This window comes from Notolepis coatsorum (genome assembly GCF_963971535.1).
Source record: "Notolepis coatsorum genome assembly, chromosome: 4".
NCBI classification, from domain to species: domain Eukaryota; kingdom Metazoa; phylum Chordata; class Actinopteri; order Aulopiformes; family Paralepididae; genus Notolepis; species Notolepis coatsorum.
In genome coordinates, this window is record NC_140168.1 from 66,290,709 (window position 1) to 66,303,462 (window position 12,754).

The 12,754-nt window shown below is 41.2% G+C and overlaps 1 protein-coding gene across 2 annotated transcripts in view; it reads right to left on the reverse strand.

The window, feature by feature from the left end:
- Positions 1-12,754, reverse strand: part of mtdha (metadherin a) — a 49,949-nt gene that overhangs the window by 10,210 nt on the left and 26,985 nt on the right. For both annotated transcript variants that reach the window (XM_084311703.1, XM_084311702.1), the window contains 3 exons: positions 6,051-6,131; positions 5,857-5,928; positions 1,976-2,103 (listed from right to left, as the gene is read on the reverse strand). In XM_084311703.1, the coding sequence (XP_084167829.1) occupies positions 1,976-2,103; positions 5,857-5,928; positions 6,051-6,131 (281 nt within the window). The remainder of the gene's footprint in view (positions 1-1,975; positions 2,104-5,856; positions 5,929-6,050; positions 6,132-12,754) is intronic.

Below are 12,754 nucleotides of genomic sequence, written 5' to 3' on the forward strand. Positions count from 1 at the left end.
ATGTTACCGCTGGGTGATATCATCAGAGAACATAATGTAGATTTCCATAGCTATGCGGATGATACACAACTGTACATATCTGCTGAACCAAATGATACAGCGATTAGCTCCATTACAGACTGCTTACTGGCAATAAATAAATGGATGAGTAAGAACTTCCTGAAACTAAACGAGAACAAAACTGAAATTCTAATTATCGGCTCCAAAACTAAAAAAGAAACATTAATAAAGAACCTGGGGGGACTAACCCCTTGGATCAAATCTGAGGTCACTAGTCTTGGGGTTGTCATAGATTCAGAACTGAACTTCAATTCTCATATTAGCAAAGTGACGAAAACATCGTTCTTCCATCTCAGAAATATAGCAAAAGTACGACCATTTATTAATCAGAACGATGCTGAGAAGCTAATTCATGCATTCATATCTAGCCGGTTAGACTACTGTAATGCACTTTTCACAGGTCTCCCTAAGAAAACCACAGAGAGGCTTCAGCTAATCCAAAACTCTGCAGCCCGACTGCTAACTAGAACCAAAAGGAGAGAGCACATTAGTCCAGTCTTAGCCGCTTTACACTGGCTTCCTGTAACATTTAGAATTGACTTTAAGGTCCTTCTCCTTACATACAAAGCTCTAAATGGACAGGGACCTAGCTACATCGCCAACACTCTAATAAATTACACACCAGCAAGAACACTGCGATCATCAGCTGCTGGACTACTAGAGGCTCCCAGAAGCAGTCAAAAGAGGATCGGTAATGCAGCCTTTATCAACTATGCCCCAAAACTATGGAACAAACTACCCCAAAACATCAGGGAAGCCAACTCGCTAGACATCTTTAAAAGACAGCTTAAAACCTATCTCTTTGCTCAGGCATTTCACTGATAGATATCTGCTACCACCTAGTGGCAAGAGGAAACATCAGGGATATACTGACACAACTTGTATTTATTCTTACCCTGCCTACTCTTTTACACTGCCTATCAAATTCATGTGTCGGTTATTGCACTTTTTACTTCTTACTGATGACTATTTTTAAACTGAATCATTTTAAACTATTCTTATTATTTGCTATGCTCGCTCATGCCTGTATTTTTTATGTCCGTCGGTTATTGCACTTTTTAATTACTGAATAGAGAGCCTATTAGGATGCTAGATCCTAATGTGAAACACTATGCTTATGGCAGATCAATCAGCATGGATTGTCTGTAAACTTTAATACATGGCAGTTTGGTTTGTTAGAACAGACTGTAATCTTATGCTTATGGCAGATCAATCAGCATGGATTGTCTGTAAACTTTAATACATGGCAGTTTGGTTTGTTAGAACAGACTGTAATCTTCACTTGCTTATGGCAGATCAATCAGCATGGATTGTCTGTAAACTTTTCACTTGCTTATGGCAGATCAATCAGCATGGATTGTCTGTAAACTTTCACTTGCTTATGGCAGATCAATCAGCATGGATTGTCTGTAAACTTTATGCATTGTTGTCACTTGCCATATCTTGCTATGCTCGCTCATGCCTGTATTTTTTATGTCCGTTCTATTTTATAATTTTTATTTTATTTTATTTTTATTTTACTATTTTTAAACTGAATCATTTTAAACTATTTTTACTATTTGTGTTACTGAAAACTGTAAGCGGAGAGCCTATTGGGATGCTAGATCCTAATGTGAAACACTGTGATTCTACCTGTCTATCTTTTTATGCTCGCTTATGCCTGTATTTTTTACTGTTGTGAAGCACTTTGAACTGCAACCTCTGTATGAAAAGTGCTATACAAATAAAGTTATTATTATTATTATTATAAGAATAGGTATAAAAGACAATAAAAATAGTGCAATGTAGAAAGTGCAGACATAAGAATAGGCATAAAATAATACCCTGGAATCACCGCCGTTTTCGGCAATGATTCTTGGATAACATGAGAACTCGTGCAGCGACTGGCACTAGCAGCCACTTGGCAGAGTCATACCTTATGGGGGCCAGGCTGGTCCTTGGGTGGAGAGGCCGGGGTCACCAAGACAGGAGGTTCTTCATAGTTCCCCCAGTGTTCTACTGGGGCGTTCCAGTCTGAGCTGGAGTCCACCGCAGCCATCCCACCTACAAACACACAGCAGGTTACCGGGACAGAAGGGGTAACAGCGGCTGGCGAATCCCAGTATTCAGAGTATCACTATTTCACCAGCTAACCAGAAGACAGACATGACCATGACATGAAATGGTAACAGTTGAGGTACTCAAAAAACTGAGCGCCCGGGGAGCTCCAGTAGCTCACCACGTACCGCGAGTGCTATTTCAGCGCCGTGGACAACCGTGCTCGTCACGGATCTGGGGCTGAGCGAGTTCGAATCCCGGACTGCAGCCGTGCCTTTCCCAGAGTGTCTTCCCCCCCATCTGAACCCTTTCAGCCTGCTTCTGTCGGTCGAACTTGACCAAGTATAAATGCGATAAACGTATAAAAGAGCCAGGGAAATGGCCAAAGTTTAAAAAAAAAAAAAAACTGAGCGCCCTCCAACCTAACAAGGCCACTGGCCATGACAATATCCCCTCCAAATTCCTCAGAGACTCAGCCATCACACACATAATAAACCTCTCCATAAAACAGGGACACGTCCTCAAAGACTTCAAATTTGCGAGAGTGACCCCCCTGCACAAAAAAGGCAGCAAATTAGACCCAGGCAACTACCGCCCTGTTTCTATTCTTACCTCCATCTCGAAAGTCATGGAAATTTTTTTCTATGAACAGGTCGAAAAGTACCTAGCGGAAAAAAATCTAATCTACGAATTCCAATCTCGCTTCAGAACATCCCACTCCACTGACGCATGCCTTCTCTATTTGAACGACCACATCAAACAAGAGGTGGACGCCGGCAAATACTGCGGCATGGTCATGCTGGACCTCCAAAAGGCCTTCGACACTGTCAATCACTCCATTCTGATTGACAAGCTAAAAGCAATAGGTTTTGATAGTTTATCAGTGAGCTGGATGCAATCCTACCTGGAGGGGAGAGAAGAGATGGTAGAGGTAAACGGTACCCTATCCCCCCCCTCACAGTGAGCTGTGGTGTTCCACAAGGAAGCATACTATGACCTGATAACAAACTACCGTAAATCCTCTAATAGTGGAGGAGGGCATTCAAATAGAGGACGGACCTCTTATAATGGACGGGGGGTTTGATACATGCAGACAAATACAGGCCGGCTTCCAATACAAGGTCGCAAGAATTTCTTTTTTTCGTACCGCGATATAATAATAATAATAATAATAATTCATTTAATTTATATAGTGCTTCTCAATAACCCGAAGTCGCTGACAGTAGTCGGGAGCAGGGGTACAAACAAAGAAACGAAAGCAAAGAAACAAAAACAAAAACAACAAAGAAACAAAAACAAAAGGAACATGAGACCATGGGGGGAACAGGGGAGACAGCCTGATAGCACAAAAAAGGACTGGAGACAGATATCAATCAGGTTGGAGGGGAGGGGGGGGTTTAGGGGTGGGGGGGGTTGAAGCCAGGCAAGAGAGATAAACTCTTGCCAATGCAAATTAAGTGCTGCCTCTCTCTACCGTTCCCGCTACACTCTGACTACATTAACGTTTCCCTACTCTCACTTCGTTGGTGTTAGCCAACGTTGTCATAGCTAGTGGTGTCGGCTGGATGGCGTTGGCTTTGTTTTGCAAACGTTCGTTAACATTCGCTATCTATATGGCGTTGGCAGGCGGGGCTGGCGTTGTCCAGTTGATATTACAGATCATGATGGCTATGATAGCGTTAGCTAAAGCTATTGCTGCACTGTATGTTATCAACTCGATTCGACTCAGGTAGTCGAGAAGGTACCACACGCTAAATTGTCCGTGCGGACCCAGCAACCTATAGACAGTTCCAACTTCAGTGTGTGAATTATGTTAATCCATTATCCACCACAGTTTCACAATTACTGTGTTGCACTCAATATTTAAATAATATGTTGTACTACAGGTATGTGCCCATGTTTTGCAATAAAAGTCTGAAAATGAAGGGATTATGTCCATGAGTGTCATTTTTAGAAATTAAGGCCTGCCTCTTATATAAGCCTCTCTCTAATAAAGGCCTGGTGCTCTTTGCAGCTGAGGTAAATACAAGACACGTCCAATATTAGAGGAAATACGGTATCATTAGACCTGGGTAAAACGGAGTACATTCTCTTTGGATCAAATAACAAACTCAGCAAGACCACTCTGTTACAGTGGGTGACAATATTGTCACAAGGAAAGATGAAATTGCATACCTGGGTTCCATCCTAAAGGCAAATGTTTCCTGTGACAAAATGGAACAAGATTCTTGTACCGGATCTCCTCTGCGGTAAACAAGAATACCCCAACAGGAGCACTCATTCAAGGGTACTACGACTATGCTTGCACCTCATGGTACCAAAGCACCTCAAAGGCACTAAAAACAAGATTACAAACATCACAAAACAAACTGGTCAGACTACTGCTTGACCTTACTCCTAACACCCACCTCACCCCTGCCCATTTTGACAACCTAGGATGGCTTAGAGTAGACAACAGAGTACAGCAACTTGCAATGGGCCTGGTCGACAAGATACACTACACCACTAAGGTACCCATGTACATGTCGAAATACTTCCCAAAGGTCAGTGAATACCACGACCACAACACCTGAGGGAGTTCCACAAATCATGTTCAACCCAGATTTGGCTCAAACAAGGGACTAAAACACGTTTCGCAATTATGCCACATCAATGTGGAACGCCCTACCCACAGCCGTAAAATAATGTGAATCCCTACCCACCTTCAAAACCGCTCTCAAAGAGCACCTACGGGAGGCTGCAATTCGAAACTGGCTCCTGTAAATATCCAAACCCCCCCCCACCCAACCCCCTCCAATGTACAGTTTCTTCCCCCTCAAACGTATATACTCTCTTTTAGAAACTCTGTCTCTTAAACAGTACTGTATATTTGTATATCTTGTAAGTCATAAATGTCTGGATGTAACAGTACTGTTTATCTGTATGTCGTCGTGTATGTCATAAATGTTACAATGAATTGAAAATGGGGGACCCTGATGTAAACAAGACGAAAGTCTTTCTCTGGTCTGCATCCCCTTAACAATTGTGTGTATTGAGCCGTACTGTATTGTACCCATTCTGCAATCTGTTAATAAAGTTTTCAATCAATCAATCAAACCAGGTCACTATTTCACCAGCTAACCAGAAGAGAGAAATGACCAGATCACTATTTCACCAGTCAAACAGAAGACAGAAATGACCAGGTCACTATTTCACCAGTCAAACAGAAGACAGACAGACATGACCAGGTCACTATTTCACCAGTCAAACAGAAGACAGACAGACATGACCATGGGTGTAATGGTAAATCCATCTTGAATCTACTCAAAAGGCAACAATGCAACCCAATCAATGTAATGTACATATTGATTCAGGTTGTTAATATATCGTTAAACAAAGCAGTTTAGAATGCTTATTTTATATTTTGTTCATATTCAAAGTGTGTTGCTTCAAGTTTTTTATTCAAGTGTTCTAATAAAATTGCACTCTAAATCTAATTTGGGTTGTACGTGTGCGTTTGTGACTTAATAGAAATAGAAATAGAAAAAAGATATATATACCGGTATATACATATTTTTTTTTAAATAATTTGCATTGGACTAAGAGGTTGGCAGTCGACTATGGCTCCTTTCGATCGATTAGTCGACTATTCGACTAATCGGGGTCAGCCCTAGTATGTATGTACACCATATATTACTATGTATGTACACTATGTACCACTACATATGTATGTGCTGTATACAATATACCACTATGTATGCATGTACACTATGTACTTACTACATCCTGACCATTCGTCATCAGCAGCAGGGTAGCTGTCCCACTGCAGGTCAATTGGATGCGACATGGGCTCTGAGAACGAACAAATGAGAAAAAGAGACACAGAGAGAGACAAATTGTGGGAGGGGCCAACACAGCAAAGATGTTCTTCCGATTCTAGGGTAGGGTAGATTTGTGATTGGTCCGACACCAACCTGTAGGTTTCAGTCCCAGCATGGAAAAGGGTGCAGGGCTGCGTTCAGACGTCATCCTGCCGTCCAAACCGATCCACGTCGCTGGAACATGACAACATGGGTTATGTTATCTTGGTACAAGTGCAGAGTGTGTTTACATACATATTAATATTCAGATTTCTACTATAATTTCATCACCTCAAAAGCCCTGTTGTTTTTTCCCCCTCCTTTTTTGTTTATTGTACTTTTTTGAGGACATACAAGTCAAAGTATGCATTATTGTATTGCCATTGCCCACATAGAACAAATAACAACAATATTAAACTGAGCAAAAGAAAAAGAAAACAAGAAAACAAACAAACATTGACTTGGTCGAACAACAAAGTTACCTCAAAAGTATATATATATATACACACACATATAAACATAGTGTAGCATATAGTACATGTTCAAGTACCCAAATATGCTTCTCCAATGTATATATTTCAAATAGATCACGCTGTATTATAGTACACACAGATGAATGCAAGAAAGCAGCACGAGAATTGCTATTCTGGAATAGTATGGAACTGTACATCATCCACAAGCACAAGGAATGAACCCCACGTTTTCTTGAACCTGGATGAAGAACCACTCAGAGTACATCTTATCTTTTCTAATTTTAGAAAAAATTTAGATTTTTTTTTAAGAAAATATAATAACTTTTATTAAAAATAAAGAATTCGAATGTTGATTTAGAATTCGAATGCCAACGTAACGATCAAAGGTTCGAACGTTTGGGCTTAGCCCTAACTACATTTGATTGGTTGATTTAGGCCTCTGCAATTCCAGCTGCAAAACCTAAGTACACCTCCCGACCGCCGTGCTGATCTAGGTTGGGTCATAACACAGCAAGATAATGAGTACCGGTAGATATCTGGAAACCTGTGCTGGGTACAAAACAAATGAGGAATAGTGATAATAAAATAAAACTGCAATAGGGCGACCAAGCTAAGTACACAAAGTAAAAGATACAGTAACTGACAAGACAATGTTACACCCCCTTCCATCCTCCCGCAGAAGCATCTCCCGCTGAGAAACGTGTGTAACCCTGAGTTAACCAAACTAATTAGCACACTCCTAACAATTACAAAAAACTCGTAATGTTTGAGGTAGTGACATAATGAATAGTATAAACAAAACCCAAACGCAGTGCATCAAGTCCAGTGTATTCAAATTGCAACGTAAATATAGGTCTTCAAACAAAAGAAAATAGTAAACAGTTTCGAATGGACATTAGGCTGAGACACTACTCACTTGAATGAGAGCATATCACACTGTGAGTGCACACTACAATAACCAAATAAAGATATAATAGGTTCTCAACCCCTTATTCGGGAGATTCTGTGGCCACAACTTTCTTAAAGGAAAACTCCAACATTTTGGGAAATTAGCTTATTTAACATCTTCCCTGGAGTTAGACAAGAAGATACATACCTTTTTTGTCTCTGTGCGTGCATTTAGCTTAGGGAACAGTCGCTCCGTTAGCATAGCTTAGCTTCATCACTGGATTACAACTAACCTAAAGTTAGTTTAGGTTCGTGTTAACGTTAGATAATGTACAAAATAAACATTTTCCGCTGCTATAAACGTTGCACTTTTATTTTGACAACCCCAGAAAGGAAGTCATTATATATGCTTTACCATCCTGATCTGTGTTAGCTCCGGTTAGCTCAGAGCGTCCAGTATAACAATACCAGCCATTGGATTACTGTTTTCTAAATTGGGGAGGCTTTTAATCGTCAAGGTAAGAGGATTTCAAGTCATGGTATCCATAAACTTCAATCAGTTCGGATCCTTTGAATGAATGAGAATGTCAACAATCACGAAGATTCTGCAATCTGTTAATAAACTTTTCAATCAATCAATCAAACTATACACTGTAAGGGAACGCCAGGCTCCGGTCCCGCCTCATTTCCAGTGATGAAGCTAAGCTATGCTAACGGAGCGACTGTTCCCTAAGCTAAATGCACGCACAGAGACAAAAAAGGTATGTATCTTCTTGTCTAACTCCAGGGAAGATGTTAAATAAGATAATTTCCCAAAATGTTGGAGTTTTCCTTTAACACATTGTGCGCCAAAAACGAGTATACTCGTTATTGCCCGCCATGCGTTGTGCGCCAGAAACGAGTTAACTAGTTTTTGGGATCAATATTAAAAAAAATTCGCCATGGCATTCATAATTCATCCAGCCTCCCTCCGGGACGCAGCTGGACCCTGTTCTGATATTGCAACGCCTCAATACCGCCGCCTGGTGGATGTCGGGCGAGTTACACTCCAAGCCAAACCGGAAGTGGCGCTCGGTGCATCTGGGAGAATCCTCCGGTAGTAATATCTTGTAACGTGGATCAAGAGACACAATCGAGTGCATTGGGATCGCTTTCGAAACGCAATAATCAATATGATTTAGGCGTTTATTGCGTCATACAAACGGGAAATGGATCTAGCAGATAGACGTCAAATAATTGGAATATTTTTCCTCCAGTCTCATCGGCGAACGGTAGGAGGAATCTAACGTTATTTTCAGCCCGATTGTTTATTTATTTCACAGCAATTCATCTGATCAACGTATTAACCCATCGTAAAAAAAGTCGCTACCGACAATCAAGGAATTATAAACACCCCCCCCCCCCTTTCCTTCACGCATGATGAAGCATAATGTATACCGATCATATAAATTTTAATTTTTTAATATAGCATGTATAGCAGGGGTCTCAAACTCAATTTACCTGGGGGCCGCTGGAGGTAGAGTCTGGGTGAGGCTGGGCCGCATCAAATATTCCACAAAAAAAGGGTTTCAAGTATTCAAAAAAAAAGTACAACTGATCCAATCTTCTCAATCTTTAGCAATAACATTTCAGAACATGAACAGTTCTTCAGAACATGAACAGTTCTTCAGAACATGAATGGTTCTTCAGAACATAGGCTTCTCAGTGGTGTCAGTGGACTCATCCACAGCTATGGAAATGCCTGTGCATTTTTTTTATTTAATCACAAAGCTGTTTAATCAAATCACCAGCCAGTATTTCAGTTATTCTGGTTGCTGTGCGATCTGAGGGGGATTTGCTTTTGTTTGCCTTCAAACATGGTCTCCATCACTCAGTCATACATTAATTTCAAATTGCCACCCTTCACAAGAGCTACAGTTTCTTGGCATATACTATAGTCACATTGGTTTGGTGCTGGGACTCAGGATGAACGCATATTTTTCAGTCCATTCACCTTTGAATTGCAGTCGACTTTTCTTTTACTGATCATCTTTGAAAATGCCATATTTTTCTGCTGGCTGCCTGCTGGCAAAACTAGGCTACTAGTAGCTACATTTATCTCACAGAGATAAAACTGGGAGCGAGTTTACTGTAGATGAGCTGTCAACTGACTCGGACTGAAAGAGAGAGACGACTTGCATTCCGTGAAGACCCGCCCTACTCCCCTACTCTGCATCTGATTCGCAGACTGTGGGTGAGGGGGGAAAACGCTGACGGGATGCTGAATGTGATTGGACCAGAACCGTACACAGACACAGACAGTGGCAGTGCAGCTGGACATGCAGAGCACTGCTCGCAGTCAGAGGAGATAGCGAGGATGCATTTGCCTTCCACTTTACTTGATATCACTCCGGAATCACGTTTCAACCAAGTCACTAACATAACGTTGCTGTCATGAGCCTGCGCTATGGTAGCCTACAAGTGATAAAATAAATAAAACGTCCAACTCTCGCGCAACGACTCGGCAAACAGTTGCGCGGGCCGCATTAACACTAAACTTTGATGTCAAGTAGGGGGCCGCAAAATATCATCCCTCTGGCCGCAATTGGCCTGCGGGCCGCGAGTTTGAGACCCCTGATGTATAGGAAAGAAACGCCAATAGATAATCTATCATATGCGTCAGGGCCTATAACTCGCGTTTTAGGAATTACTGCAGAAAACCTTAAAAACATACTTATATTCACGACGGTATTAACACGACAATGTATGAATGAAAAAATATAACGTTCCCACATCCGGAACGATAGATACCCGATGTTGAATGGGCCATAGTAATGTCGATATAGCTATAATATTTAAAAAGTTATAGCCCTGCAAAGAAGGTAAACATCTCCATAGGGTTATAGCACTGGCAGACTGGGCCCAAGGATGGGTACAATGCATGGCGGACAATGTGTTAATACTTGCGTGAACAAAGTCTATCGCTGTCTTGTATATATATAAAAAAGGGGGCTTTTGAGGTGATGAAATCACTGCACACAGGCAGCAGTGGTTAGACAAAATTGTTTTGAGTATATATCGGCTTCGAAAATGTCGGACATTCTCACATTCCACAAACAAGGAAAGAATTGATGAACATTCTCACTCTTCAAATATGAGAAGGAAGTGAGATTGTCGGTAAAGAGGAGGGACTGTTTTATTGTTTTCAAAAAAGTGAATGTTGTAATACTGTTGTTGATCCAGAGGCAATTGAAAAAATTTAAAAGTCACAAAAAAAATGAAAATGAAAATGTCAATCTTTTTTCACGTGGTAAATACACAGGTCACAAGTTCAACATGTTTACAGGAAAGTTTTGGAGTTGTATTTGGAGTGTATTTCGTGACTGTTGGGAACTAGGCTACACTGGCACACCTATTTTAAGTTAGAATGGTTCAATTGTCAACGTTCAGGGATTTCCCCAGGATTTTCAAACTTCCAGTGAATGACGCCTTATGCTAACGGTGCGGCTGTTCCCTAAGTCTAATGCATGCACAGAGAAGAAAAGGGTATGCATCGGCTTGTCTAACTCCAGGGTAGATGGCAAATAAGCGAATCTCCCAAAAAGTTGGCTTAAAAAAAAAAGGTTTAAAACATCATTCCTCGGAAAACGTATATTACTATAAACTAAAACTGAGATATATGGTTCTTCATCCGAGGCACTCAAGTATTGCCCCAGAAATGAACTGAAGTTTAAGTTATGGGGTCGTGTCCCTCCGTGACCTACATTTTGACAAGATATGAGCGTGTCTCACCAGACGCGGTAATTTAAGGAACGGTTCAGGGAGAGGGAACCTGGGCTTCACGTTACACTCAGACACTTTAACGCGCTGATGTAAATATAGAAAAAAGGAAACGTGATCGCTTTGCATTTTGCAATATTAAAATGCCACGACCCCTGGGGCATTCCACGATATTGCTCAGAGTTCATTCATAATTCTCGGCCAGTGTTAAAAGCCAGCAGCGTGTGGCATCATGAAGAGCTGTGGAATGTATAGAAATCATATCCAGCGGTTACAGATTTTTCTCATGTCAATAATTCCATATCCAGAAAATAAAATTGTGCTCAGTATGGACTGAGAGATGGAGGAGATTTAGGAGATTCCTTTTGGGAGAGTAGGTGGGGTTGAGGTTACAGTTACAGCTAACATACCAAGTGACTTACGTAGTAGGGGTGTCCCACATTACACATATCTATCTAGAGACTTCAAAGGGATAGTTCCGATTTTTAGCACCAATGATATTTTAGATTTGGTAGAGTCCTTTCTCAGCACAATGCACTCTGTTCCTCGTACTAGTCCCAGGGTTCCCACAGACATTGCAAAATGAAAATCAAGGACTTTCAAGTACTTTCCCAAGCACTATTTCTTATTTTAAAAGGGCATTTAAAAGGATACAATTCACTTTTAAATGCCGTTTTCTTTATTGAAAAAAAATCGGATCCAATATTTATGGTTTAAAACCAATTTCCGACAATTAGTTAGACTTTAGATGAAAATTTCTTGATTCAGAAATTTTTTATCATGGATGAACAAAACTTTCAAAACCTTGACTTTTTTTGGGCAAAGATCAAGCACTTTAAGCACTTCAAGGACCTTGTGCGATCCCTGTAGTCCCCATTAGTTAGCCACAAACCAATGCAAAGTCAATGGGGTCGAGCTCCTCTACTCCGCAGTGTCACACAAAGACGGTTTCAGTTGTCCTCAGTCAGCTTGTACAGACAGAATATCAGAAATATTCATTTAAACCTGCTAGAGGGTCATGGTAATTATGTAAATGGTCTGCATTTATATAGCAGCTTTTATCCAAAGCACTTTGCAATTTGTTCCTCACATTTGACCCATTCACTCACACCGACGGCAAGGTGCCAACCTGCTCATCGGGAGCAATAGACCCATCACTAAGCCACGCCCCCTTTGAAAACTCGGACAAACAAAGCCGACCGTGAATGACGATGGCCGTGGGGGGGACCTCAAGTTCAATTGTCAGATTTACCACAGCAGGTAAAATAGACCTGTTTTTTAAAGATGACATAAATATTTCATCTAGAAGCAGACAGAGGGTTACAATACGCAGTGGAAAAGTACGTTCATGAGATAAACATTTACAGAAAAAAACAATCCAACATATGTGTAAAGAAACAACATATTCCAGTTAACGGTATATTTTTTTAATGATTCGTTACGGCGTAGTCAATACTTCCATGCGTATAAATTGAGGAAGTTGAGAACACACAGGGACCTCTGCCGCGCGCTGCAACACACAGAGGAGCTTGGCGCAGCGTAGCGGCAGGCGTGGATAAGGGGGCGTGCTAGCGCGGGGTCACGTGGGCGTCGTGGCCAATCAGAGGAACCCGGAAACCGAACAGCGTTGTATTTGGCATAGACGCGTGTAGGCCAGTAGCTAGACCCGACAGCTGTGTCATTTATGTAACGTTAGTG